Consider the following 12,646-nt stretch of genomic DNA (forward strand, 5'->3'; position numbering starts at 1 on the left):
TCGTGTAAACAGCGAAACCGCATCGATTTGAATACGGTTACTATTTTGGCGCGAAATCTGCATTGCTCAATCCAAAACAGTGAATTTAGAACGTAGTGCAGCGCTCGCTTAAGGTGGACCGACACGAAGGGCAGGGACATGTATCAAGGACAAAATTACAACATGTGCACACACACATGAAAATGTTGCGGGTACATGTTTCAGGGATGTTGCAGCGACATGTTCCCTGGTGTAAACTGATAATTTTATATTATTATGTAACACCAATTTGCGGGTGATTTTGTCCCCGCGACGTGTCCCATGAAGTACGCAACATAGCCTTGAAACATGCAGCCGCAACATTTTCATGTGTGTGCAAATATTGTGATTTTCTCCCTGATACATTTCCCCGCTACAACACCCTGATGTACGTCGCCTCAGTGTGTACTACACACCTTTTTGTCGCTGGAACATGTCCCTGCAACATGACCCCTCGTGTCTGCCCACCTTTATACCATCACGACTTGGATTTTCTGGCCAAAACGGTTCAGTGTAAACACTTCCAAATCGCATCGATTTTGACGCAGTTTCAAAGTCATGAAACCGCGTTCGTGTAACACTGGGCGATGGCCTCCTGGTTGATGCAATTTTTAAAGGCTGGCTCATACCAGTCACACAAACGCATTCTCGTCTCCAGAGCCCTCCGTTTCGTTTGGTCACGTGGTCGGCGACCTCGTGACGTTTCGCCGACAACGTGACCAAAAGAAACGGAGGGCTCTGGGGACGAGAATGCGGAAATAACGCAAACGTAAGCACACTGAAATACGCACGCGAAACTGAACATCCCAAAATGGCATTCTCTTCACCAGAGAATCGGATCGACCCAAGGCTTTGGGAAACTCTATGAAGGAGAACATGCGCCGTAGGGTTCTCATAGCCAAAAGTTGGCTATTTGAATCTTACGGCTCCTGCTCACTCCTCGTGCTCGTGCACGAGAAGAGCTCTTGGGTCGAGATTGCCCAAGATGGCAGACGATCAAGTCAACCCTAGAGGCATGGAACGGGTATTTTTCACCTTGCGTTTGCGTCGTATGCATTATGGGAGTGCAGGCGTTTGCGTCGATCGTGCGAACCAATCTTTAGACTTCGTTAACGCGTTTGATGGTATGCATCACAAGATATTATTGAAGAAACTGTGTAATTTGGGAATTTCAAGGTCCTTGCTGGCCAGTGGTGCAGTGATTATCTATTAAATTGTTCAAGGTGGCTGGATATATCCCTTCTGGTGTGCCTCAGGGATCAATTTCGGGTCCCTCCACGTCGCTCAAACTTTCCCTTAAATGGATCAGCCCTGGAGGAAGTTGTTGAGTTTCTTGAACTTGGCTTACTTAGTAATCATACTTCCTCTGACCTCCCATATTGATGCTTGTGGTGTTACCGTATTTTAGAATAAAAGTGTTGTAGGTGCAGAACTACTGCTACAAAGACGAAATGCGAACACGTGTCAGGGTTTCTTTACACCATGTTTAATTAGTCTCCTTTATATGCATACATAATTAGTTCTTATGACTGACATTAAATCAAGATTACACAACAATACCATTACAAGTAAAGCAAACAAAATCTTAGGCTTATCAATCAAACATGTAAAGGTTGCAGGAATACTGAAACAACAAATTAAAACGAATTTAGCTGGTGGACGGGGGGAACAAATTACAATTATTTCTGACTACACTGGCTACGGGGAACTGCACGGCAACCAGTTCAAGCGAAACGTAAAAATAATTAGTTAGAACATTGAAAGAAAGTTTGAATAAAACAGCAAATACAACAGAAGGAAGGGATGGGCAAAACTGAAAAGGATTAAAATGGATTGCATTTGGGGGTTTTAAAAACTGTTTTTCAAGTATCTTTTGCCACGACGCTTTGATTTGAAATGTTTACAAGCAATTTCCAGGATGACGTTAAGTTGCATAGGAGTGAGGGCGAGAAATTGGTAAAATTACACAAATGAACTGCACTGCCGTGAAACAGTCCTTTAATTTCTCCCTTAATAATATACATAACAAAACTACTTGATTCTGATTGGCAGAGAGCAGTGCTGTTTTTTGTAAACACGGTGCAAAAAAAAGGTTAATTCAGTTCAATTTACTCACAGAATTCTCGCTTTTGATTGGCTGATAAACAATAGGGATTGGCAAGAACCAATCAAGTTTTGTTTTCAAATCAAACACGAGCCCTGGATGGCGCAATTTCTAATGCAATTTTTGCATGATTGCGTGATACGCGTTCACTGCTTCTGCTTAACCATCTCGAATTTTTTCATGTATATTATTAATAAGTAATCACATTATCATCCTCGTGCAATTTCATGAGAAAATATCATGGAATGCAAAAAGACTGTTTGCTATGCTCAATCTTTTCATCTTTTCAATATCTTTTTGGCAGAAAATTTTTTTAAACTCTGTAAAGTTGTAGGTTGCAAATAATTTCAACAATTGTAATAAGGATTGACCGTAAGAAATTGTAAATCCCGATATATTTCAATCGCTCGCAATTAACTGCCAAATTAGAATATTGGAATATAATTATCAATTTTGGACTTGTTTTTCTGAGCAATGCACTCAGCAATCCAGACAATGTTCCTGCACTCTTGTTCCTTGAGTTTGACATAGGCATAAAACACTCCGAGATGAAATTGCTGCTGAAATGCCAAAATATTCATCTTAACCTAGAATGAAACAACAAACAAAAACACCAATCAGGGTAAACATTATAACTTAAAGGGGTTATGTCATGCAAAATGATGTAATTTCATGACACCCAAAATGCAAAAACTAGAATGAGGCATTGCAATAACCGCTTAAAACTGTTTGAGAACATAAAGGAAATAGAGCAAAACAAAAGAGATGCATCGATGGACACAAATGGACAAGATTGAAACGGATTGCATTTGGGTAATCTTGAAAAACGGTGGCCCAACGTTTTCCAAGTTTGTAAGAAGCAACTAAAGAAAGACAAGATGACAGGGGCACCCAACCTCAATTTTTGGAAAATATCTGTTCGGAAGACGATTTGAGACCTAGAATTTTCGGAACATTTGTTGTAAAATTTCTTGCTTGCCTGCCTGTCCTAGGATTTTCGAACATCTAAAAATGGTAGAATTGCCCATTTTTAATGGATTTTTACCCTAAAAAGGTTACCTATAATTTCCGGGAGCCTTTTTTCTGGCTGAAATTTTCGAAAAGGTAAGTTTTGATCCCTACAATTTTCGGATCACTAGAGTTTCAGCTAGGAAATCCGAACAGATGAAAAACTTTTAAGGGATAAAAATATGCCTATATCTACCGTTTAAATACTAAAATACGTTTAACAATGCTATGTTTAGTGGTTTTGAAATATATTCTCGTTGGGTGCCCCTGAGATGATGCCAAACAATGACAATGAGGAAGAAGATGATGATCATGTCATATGATGATGATAACATGGCAACTCCAATGATAAAAAATAGCAAACCTCATGTTCAAAGAACTTGTCCTCGAGTGTTTTTTCACCAGGATTTGTACCAGCTCCTTCAAACAATGATCTGTAATCCTAAAGAAGATCAAACATTACAATGCTAGAATTCACCCAGAACACAAGAATTTTATTGTCAAAATAAATAGTATTATTTTCACTATCTATTTTCCCAGTTTTGGGCTAACGCTTCCCTAGACCCAGTGTTGAGTCGTCTGCATCATTCGTATGGCACTTTCTATCCAAATGAGCTTTCAGACAATGAGAAATAAAATACTTCAAATCAAAACAACATGCCAAAGAGATGTCGGGGACAGCCAGTTGGCTTAACTTACAAAGCTTGGTGAATTCAAGTGGTAAGAGCAGAAAGCTGGAGCATTCAATCTCGCACGCTACCTCCTGGAACACACTGCCTCGTTTCTTCCTGTATTAGTGGTTTCTTTTTACAAGAATGGTCAAACCAGACTTATCCATGCTGGTTCTTGTGAAACAGCCCAATTAAATTGTCTCTGTTGTCGTACACAATGACTGTACTATTTCAACTCAACTACACTACCGGTACTTCTCAGAACCAAAAATGAACAACAAGACAAAAAATAATGTTAATTTCCCTACCGAGTAATATTCAGCCACTGCCCTAACTTGTTCATAGTCATCTGCCTTTGCAAGTCTTGACAGTCCTTCTGGGTACAGCTTGCCACATTTCGGATACAGCTTATTCCGATCATCTTTACCAAGTTCAGTCCCAAACGAATTGATAGTGATGATGAAAGCTCGCCGGTCTGCCTCAAACTTAAGGGCCAATCACGTGTCAATTTTTTAAATTATCGTTATTGTTACTGTTTTAACTGAGGACAAAGACCTGACCAGCACAGGTTACATAATTATTGCAGTGAGGAGGTTTAAACTTTAGGGCAGAGGTGTTTTCAACAACTATTATTTATAAGCTTGGACTTCTTTAGGATAACAGCAAACTTCTTTTGATCACAATGGAAAAGATCCATTTTAAGAATGAATGCCTACTCTTGGTCCACAAGGAGACCTTAAACACAAATCGACCTGAAAGACGAGATATACAATACACATCCTTGGACCACTGGAAGAGTGCAGACAACAAAAGTTGTGAACAGGAAAAGACACAAGAAATCGCAGCTTCTTGATGCGGACAAGAGAAAGTTGATACAAATTGAAATTCTTTTCTTGCAACAAGACATTGTAGAAAATATAAGAGACATTCAATGGCACAACAAGGGCTGGAAGGATTTTGTTATAATTGAACAGTATAACTTACTTGAAGAATTGGACACATGACATCTGCAGTAGTTCCTCCTAAACACTCACAGAAGTTGTAAAATCCTTCCAGATATGCCTGATGTTGAACACAAATCATATTAATTATTTTTTTATATTTAAATAAAAATCTAATAAAAAAGAAATTTTTAATTTTGCCAAATGTATGTTCAATAAAAGATAAAAAAAAATGGAAAAAACAAAACTGTCACAAAATATCCCATATGCCTTTGAACTAAGAAAGTTACCATCAGTGATCAAGCAAAACTTGAACATGTTTAAAAACAGTGGGAAATAATGGAGCCATTTCCTTGGACTATCATTATCTATCATGCACTGTTTGGGTTTGGTAGAAGCCCAGAAAAGTTTAACTTACTGTTACATAATTACCTTGTATAATGTGTTTCTTATGATTTCAATGTTCATCTCATCTAAATCCTGCTCAGATATGCATTCCACAAAAAACGGGGCTGAAAATTTTCAGATCATGGTCAATGTCAAAAATAAATTCTCCACAACAAGGCATCTTGGGAGTATCCAACAAGAGATTTATTTACTTATTTATTTCTTTATTTATTCATTTTTGTCATTATGCGATACAAAGCTACAATTACATGGCTACAGTATGTGGCTCCACTTACACAACCACATGGCTACATGGCTTTGTGAATAAGTGACTAGATTGCTATGTGGTTACACAGCCACATGTCCAGATTAGCAAGTACCCCACAAAGTTCTCCTTTTGCAAAGGCTTAACCCATTGACTCCCAGGGGTTCCCCATTGACGAGTAAAATCGTCTGGCATTAGACAGAGTAAAATACTAAGTCTGACCAGTTTAGGCCAGTTTGGACGTCAAAAGGTTAAAGAAAAAGGTACGTAACACATGTTTTTCGGCTCATGGTGTAAAGGACAAAGTACATTACAACTGTAGCTAGTTTGTTCTGACAGCTAACGACATTGTAAGCATCATATCATTTTTTTCTTTGGAGGAATTAAAGAACAAGACAAACGGATTGTGAAATGTACTTTGCATATGAAAGTATTCTTTGCTCTGAGGTTGTTATGACTCTTAAACCCATTTTACACACAGGCAAAATTGGCACTGGCCCAGCAAAATAGCAGCATGAGTCCAGAGATGTGCTTGGGAACCCTATAATTTCTGGCATGGGTGCCTAATATGCCTTGTCTGGTTTGTTCTGTTTACACACAAAAATAATAACCATGCTGTACCCAAAAAAACAAAGGTACATTTATTTACTGAGATTTTGGAGTGCCGTCCCAGATTTTTGTGCTAGTGTAAGGTGGGTTTAACAAAGAATTGTCATTGCCATTGGAAGCAACTTACTAGTAGGCAGTTGCAAAGTATTAGCCTGAAAAAACCAGGATTGAAAGGGATTTGAGTGATGGAAGTGCTTGCACTGCTTTAACTCTGGCTTTGATAATACAGAAGCGAGAGCAGTGCTCGCTGGTGGCAATGTTGTGGTTCACATTTTTTCCTGGTTCAAAATCTTTCAGACAAGTTCAATTTGAATTTAATTTCCTTTGTTTCAGATCATGATAATGAATATTCGACCAAGGAAAATCCAAATGAACCGGTTTGAAAATTTTTAAACCACGAAAAAATTTGAACCACAACAGCAATACTCATGTCAGATTAACTCACGATAAGACTGGGTGTGAGTTTTTGTCTTTTAATTGAAATCTACCTCAAAAGTTTTCTGTACAGAAAGCTACTCATCTTTAATCCTATCATAGACCTCAAAATCATAACGTTTCATTCAATAAAAACAGCTTTAGCATACCTAGAGGAGTGTCAATCATGACGGCATTGTACAGTTCCGCTGGGGTGGAAGCAATGTTAATGGAGGCCATCTCCTCAAAGCTGCCCAATGGATGACACTTGGGAACCAGCTCAGTGATAGGTCGCTGATGTAATGTCCCAGTTATCAGAAGGATGATGTTGTCAATCATATAACTGTACCTAAAAAACACAAAAACACAAGTTTAATGACAAAAATGAGGTTTGTTGGTTCTTTACCCTGAGCTGCGAGAGGTTTTTGCCAGGGTTACTACAGTTTTCCCCTGTTAGTTTGATTTATGTAATTTATTTAAGTAGAGGATTTGAGGGCATCTAAATAAGATTGAGACTTCAATAAAGTGATTATTATTATTATTATTATTATTATTATTATTATTATTATTATTATTATTATTATGATCAGTATGCAGAGGCCAGAAAGCTAAGTGATGCCATGCTGCTTATGGACAAAACATTTATTTGGATATCACCAACTAATTAATTTTGTGCATGCTTTATTATTATTTTTTTGGTACAAATGCAAATGCTTGGGAGAAAATGGACATCTTGCAAGTTACATGTATTTCTTCCTTCTTCAGCAGTTTAGTAGATCACACATTGTTGTATATTTATGCTCGTGGGCATAAACGTACAGTTAATAAGAGTGTCAATCTCATCATTAAGGGTACAATAAATTATGAGTAGTGGCGAGAGCAATCATCTTTCACCAAATTGTTCCCTGTTTTTTCATTTCCCTGACTTGACCAGTTTGTTGCCTCTTTACTTGAAGTACTCTGGTTTAACCACCACATAAAAGAAGTCAATATTTTCATTTAATAAGACCTCTTTGCATTCTCCCCAAATTTTAGCAGAGCTCATGTCCTCAGCTGCAAAGCTTGAACTTAAAGGAAGGAGATTATTACAGGAACTTCAACACTATCTAACAAGCTAGGCTTGGCTATAGCTCTTACGTGATAAAATCCATGAAAGTCGCCATTGGCTCCAGGGCTTGGTTACGCAGATGCCGAAACTCTGTTACCAACTTCTCTCTCAGTCTGTCATCAATAACCGACACATTTAGGGGCCCTGCCTCATTTTGGAGGAAATTTCCATAATCAGTGCTCTGCAAGTGCAGCTTTAGATCTATAACAACAACATCAATTTTATTTTCTGTTTTTAGCATCCATCAATGTAACAGGTCAACATACTGAACGGACAGTACATTGGCTGACAGACACACCACCAATAAAATGCATGGCACCGATTGCTGGTCAAGATGTCAATGAGCATTACCCTTGTCTCAAAATAACAATAATAACCAAGTATTGGTAGGCGGTCATTTGGGATACATGTATCACAGTCAGCTCCAACAGCATCTGTACATATTGCATCTCTAACATATCCATCAAATGTTTACTTTCTCAAATGTTATTAGCCAAGATTGTTTCTTGTCAGGGTTGAAGTAAAGACATGACTCAGCTGTTACATCATTCCTGTGTCAACTGAGGATATTTCTCAACATGTCTTATTTTACTGTCCAATCCAATCCAACCCACTAATACTTTTGCTTTGTTTTCCACCTATGTTGCATTTTGTTTGTAAGCCACTTATTGTGAACCTTTTCCTGTGAAATACTGTGCTGTAACAGTATTCTCACTGAATCGTTTTTATGGAGATTCACATTAAAATTGTCAAATACCTGCTAAAATGCTATTTTAATCATATCTTTTTTATCCTTGTTGCTTCAAAATGCACGACATACCGTTTTAAATCATCACTCCATGAATTCTCATTCTGGATTATGGTCAAACACACCCTAAAATACCACTGCTGCGAATATGGGTGCGACTGTGATCATATGTTTGAGCTACTTCTATAAAGACCTTATGTTTGAACCATGTACTTGTATAATTATTTCCCAAAAAAATGAGATGAGTGTTAATTGGTGATGAGCTGACTGTTCGTTGTAAGAGGACAAAATTATATGGAGGTCAAGAAAATAGTGAGGATTTGTTTCAAGATTAGTCCTCTCTAAAATAAACACCAAAATAATGTAGCAGTACGTATTAAAGTTGCAGGTAAACAAAAATAACTAATGATAATTACGTATGTTTTTGACCTCTTGACAAATTTATCATAAAATTAAAGTGTGGTGCTTCGTCTGTTAATTGGATGATAAAAAAGATATGTCACTAGTTCTCTTTTCTCAGGTATCCTATAGACCTACATGTACAGATAAGCTTAACTTATCTGTACTTGATTTACGTTGAAGGATTTGAAATGAACGGTGAATTTAACATTTATTTAATACCTTCTAGTGTTTCACATTGTGACAAATTGAGGTAATCACTTTGAGTCAGAACTCCTGATCGAAACCCTCTCACCAATCCCTCCAAGTACCCATTATCGACGTTGAAAAACAGTTCATGAAATGACAACATCTGAGTTGTCTCCGCCATGACGTACAAGTAAATTCAAGATGGCGGGTCGATCCAGGTCTCTTTTCTCATCCTCTGTCACATGTAAGTCATGTGAGTTATCCTGAGCACGAGCTACTCTTTACTTCCGCGGGAGGGAGAATGGCAAGGAGTGTTTTTAATATTGAGCGGGAAAACATGGCGGCATTGAATTTCTAAAAGTTCGTGATTCACTTGCGCTCCTCCTCTCATCTATAGTTAAATGGATCCTTCAGAGGTGGAATTCATCGCTGAAAAGGAAAAAATATCAATCCTTACAAACTTCTCTGAGAAAAGGATTTATTTGATTGGGGTATATGATTTGGAGTTTGTTTTGTGTTGCAAAAGAAAATGGACTTCAGAAGAATTCCACTAGCACTTTCACCCATATTTTTAAAATTTTAGTCATTCATCTGGCTCCAGGTGTTCAAAGGCTGGGTAGCGTTATCCAGTGGATTAGTCACTATCCAGAGTATACTCCACGTTTAACGTTGAATTGTGAGTTGTGCTTTATGGTCACTTGAGCAAATACTGAAATCTCTGTACACATTGAAACTACAGCTGTATCACATAGTGACTTTATGCTACGGATAAAATTATCCGGCCTTCGAATAACTGGGGCCTGGCTTGTTCAGCTAGGTCACACAGGCCTTGGTCTTCTTTTCGATTTTCTGTCGCACCGCAGTTGGCAATAATTATTGTAGACAGACGAGTTAATTATATTTAACAGTCGTGTTTCGTTTTCAGGGAGATATAGGGCCCTTCAATGCATCAATACCAACGGACGTTCCTCTTTGGGTGGCAATATTTTTGAAACAGAGAAGGAAGTGTAGAATTCAGGCTCCTAGCTGGATGGATGTCGGTAAGATAATTTCTTTTTACATGAAAATACAATTAACCGTAATCCTGGAGATCACTTTGGAATGACTGATGATGGGCACACACCAAAACACAGGGAGCAGGGAGGTTGTTGCTTCTACCTTTGCTGTGTTATGTGTGAGAGATGACTGTATTTTCTGGAACTATCATCATCATCAGGGTGGCTTGACCACCCTGTCATTATGGTTGCACATGCATGCTGATACCTGTATTATTGGCTCCACTAATTTCTCTCGTGTGTGAGCCAAGAAAGAGCCTTGCCTCAGTTGTGCCGTAGGTTGGCTGCCACAGGACATGGTAGCACAGTATGTCCTTTAGATTGTGTTGACAGTGATAGTGACCCAAACAACCCAGTCTTTCTTCGCAGGTCTTGTTAAGGTATCCCGGGATGTCATCATACAGGTCTATCAATTAACAATTATTGGATGAGGTTGAGCATGTTAGCGATAATTATCAAGGCCAAAGTTTGTGTTATCTGCTGAAGCCGAAGGCTGAAGCGGATAACACAAACTGAGGCCTTGATAATTATCGCTAACATGCGAAAACCGAATTCAATAATTGTTTTATTATGCATATTCCTGAGCTGAGCTCCGCCATGACAAAACTGATAAAAGTGCTGGTGAGTGTGTTAGGTGACGTCACTTCTGCATGCATAAAACTATTGTCTGTAGGTATGACATCAATTCTACATATATAAAATCTATTGTTTGTAGGTATGATGTAAGAGAAACAGAGCAAGCAAGAATTAGCTTCGTGCATATAGCCAATCAAAATCGAGCTGGTGACACCAATGTATAATAATAATAATAATAATTATTTGTTTCTTAATCCATTTGACACCTGTCTGATGCCAGACGATTTTACTTGTCAACTGGGGGCATCCTAGGGTGTTTGAGGTGTCAATGTCCCCCCCCCCCATTAACAATGTTATAGTGATAACATGAAAATGTCATTTTGAATGGGACAGAATACCCAAATGGCAACAAAGCTGCCATTCATTAACAATGCTTACGTTATAGAAAAACTACAGGAACTGAAAGAGAAAGAGAAAGAAGCAGAATATTTTACAAAAATGCCTTCCAAACACTACATGGAGATTGCTTCTCTTCTACTCAGCAGGTACATTTAGCAGTAAGGTTTTCAAGTCTTATTAATTTTGTTGCTCAAGTCGAAGATGCATTAACACAAAAGTAATATTTAATTACACATAATTTATATATTCAATCTTGTGCATTTTTGTAGTGCAGCTGATGACATTCCCCATGCAGATGAGGTACGCACATTGGTAAAAGATATCTGGGACTTGAGGATAGCTAAGCTACGAAAATCCATTGACATCATGGTCAGCCAGCAAGAAGTCTACGCTCGGGTCAGTTAACTTCAAGGTTCTTAGGGCTGATTTGACAAAATCCTCCTTTACTTCCTTCCACTGGTCAGTGAGAACTACAACGTACATGTAAAATAATAGGGTTTTCAATAAAACCCGGTTTCCTGGCAGTCTACCACTGCCTATAGGACCTCCTGCCAATATGCTCTCATGTTTGGGTTCGCACTGTGATCACAGCCACCTATTTCACCACTGCCTGCTGCTTATGGAAAAAGTTGATGAAACCCTTTAAATAACTTCATTGCTATTTTGAGTATCTGTAATCTTTCCATGTTCTGTTGTTGCAATAAATCATTGTTACTTAGAGTCTTTAATACTACAGTATACTTTAGTTCAAAAAATGTCTTTCATGTACATGAAATGAAATAGCCACACTGAGAAACCCATTTATGTAGAAAGACATTTTTATCTTCCCACCACCATAATACTAAAATTTATCATTTTTTTGTCTTTATTGCAGCTTGATGATCTATCGCTGATGGAAATAAACATGATTCGTCCTTTTCTCACACAAGCCCTTGATCACATGCACAATTTGAGGTGCCATGTTGCTGAAAATCCGAGTAACGCATGATCACAAAAGGTCCATGAACAGTTGTATTTTGTGTAGTTTACCTCATTGTTGTCAGATACTGAGATATTACAGCAATAGCAACTAATTACACTATTCCTGTGCGTGGCAGCTTCTCTTTCCACTTTGAAATAAATAATCTTTAATTGTCTCAGCAGGTGTCACTAATCTTCCCATCCTGGAGATGCCAAATAAACTGAGATCTCTTTGAGGGAATATCTTTTCTATTCAGAAATGCACAGCTTTTTCTACTTGCAAAAATAGTCTTAATAGTGAGTAGTGGTATTTAAAATAAAAGCGGTATTTATAACAATTTGGGGTGCGTGTCATGTAATGGATATTGCTTGCAGACTGCATCCTAGCTCTCCGGGTTTGGATCTCAGCACATGCACTCCAAAGTTCACTCAGCTCTCCACTTGAGGTCGGTAAAATGAGTGCCGGTAATACTGGAGGCAAGTTGGGCATGCATTCGGGGTACATGTAGGAGTGGCACCCACCCCCCGCCTGCTGTAACAACAGTAGAAGCCATTCACAGAGGAGCCTTTGGGTTGTCTTTGACTGTGGTCTACCTATTGACTTGTCTCACAATAAAAAGATGTGATGCACACATCTGCAAACCAGATTTGCAATACCCTTTACGTGTAAGTTATGATGATCAAATGTCTCAAAAACGTCTTCTGTTCTTTTGTTTTCGTTCAAATTAGCTCAGATTTGTGGCCTCATTCAATGCTGAAATTAACCCATTGACTCCCAGGGGTTCCCCACTGGCC

The 12,646-nt window shown here is 38.4% G+C and overlaps 2 protein-coding genes across 2 annotated transcripts; one reads left to right on the plus strand and one right to left on the minus strand.

The window, feature by feature from the left end:
• Nucleotides 1-1,484: 1,484 nt before the first annotated feature.
• On the minus strand, nucleotides 1,485-9,095 carry LOC137991187 (V-type proton ATPase subunit d 1-like). The gene is made up of 8 exons (XM_068836305.1): nucleotides 8,895-9,095; nucleotides 7,555-7,726; nucleotides 6,588-6,766; nucleotides 5,175-5,254; nucleotides 4,786-4,863; nucleotides 4,110-4,286; nucleotides 3,495-3,572; nucleotides 1,485-2,709 (listed from the first exon to the last, which is right to left on the minus strand). The coding sequence occupies exons 1-8, from the start codon at nucleotides 9,040-9,042 to the stop codon at nucleotides 2,548-2,550; spliced, it is 1,074 nt and encodes a 357-aa protein (XP_068692406.1). The 5' UTR covers nucleotides 9,043-9,095; the 3' UTR covers nucleotides 1,485-2,547.
• Nucleotides 9,096-9,164: 69 nt separating this feature from the next.
• On the plus strand, nucleotides 9,165-12,087 carry LOC137975425 (DNA replication complex GINS protein PSF2-like). Its single transcript, XM_068822550.1, has 5 exons — nucleotides 9,165-9,352; nucleotides 9,787-9,901; nucleotides 10,938-11,037; nucleotides 11,161-11,287; nucleotides 11,766-12,087. The coding sequence occupies exons 1-5, from the start codon at nucleotides 9,263-9,265 to the stop codon at nucleotides 11,877-11,879; spliced, it is 546 nt and encodes a 181-aa protein (XP_068678651.1). The 5' UTR covers nucleotides 9,165-9,262; the 3' UTR covers nucleotides 11,880-12,087.
• The last annotated feature ends 559 nt before the right edge of the window (nucleotides 12,088-12,646 follow it).

The sequence above is a fragment of the Montipora foliosa genome, chromosome 1 (genome assembly GCF_036669935.1).
Source record: "Montipora foliosa isolate CH-2021 chromosome 1, ASM3666993v2, whole genome shotgun sequence".
NCBI lineage: Eukaryota > Metazoa > Cnidaria > Anthozoa > Scleractinia > Acroporidae > Montipora > Montipora foliosa.

Bases quoted from the DNA above. Each gene is read 5' to 3' on its own strand.
- LOC137991187 (XM_068836305.1), bottom strand. From the start codon at position 9,042: ATGGCGGAGACAACTCAGATGTTGTCATTTCATGAACTGTTTTTCAAC. The intron at 6,767-7,554 runs GTAAGAGCTATA...TGTGTTTTTTAG, and splicing joins ACTTTCATGGATTTTATCAC to GTACAGTTATATGATTGACA. The intron at 3,573-4,109 runs GTAGGGAAATTA...GATCTTCTTTAG, and splicing joins CAGTGGCTGAATATTACTCG to GATTACAGATCATTGTTTGA.
- LOC137975425 (XM_068822550.1), top strand. From the start codon at position 9,263: ATGGATCCTTCAGAGGTGGAATTCATCGCTGAAAAGGAAAAAATATCA. The intron at 11,038-11,160 runs GTACATTTAGCA...GCATTTTTGTAG, and splicing joins GCTTCTCTTCTACTCAGCAG to TGCAGCTGATGACATTCCCC. The intron at 11,288-11,765 runs GTCAGTTAACTT...TCTTTATTGCAG, and splicing joins AGCAAGAAGTCTACGCTCGG to CTTGATGATCTATCGCTGAT.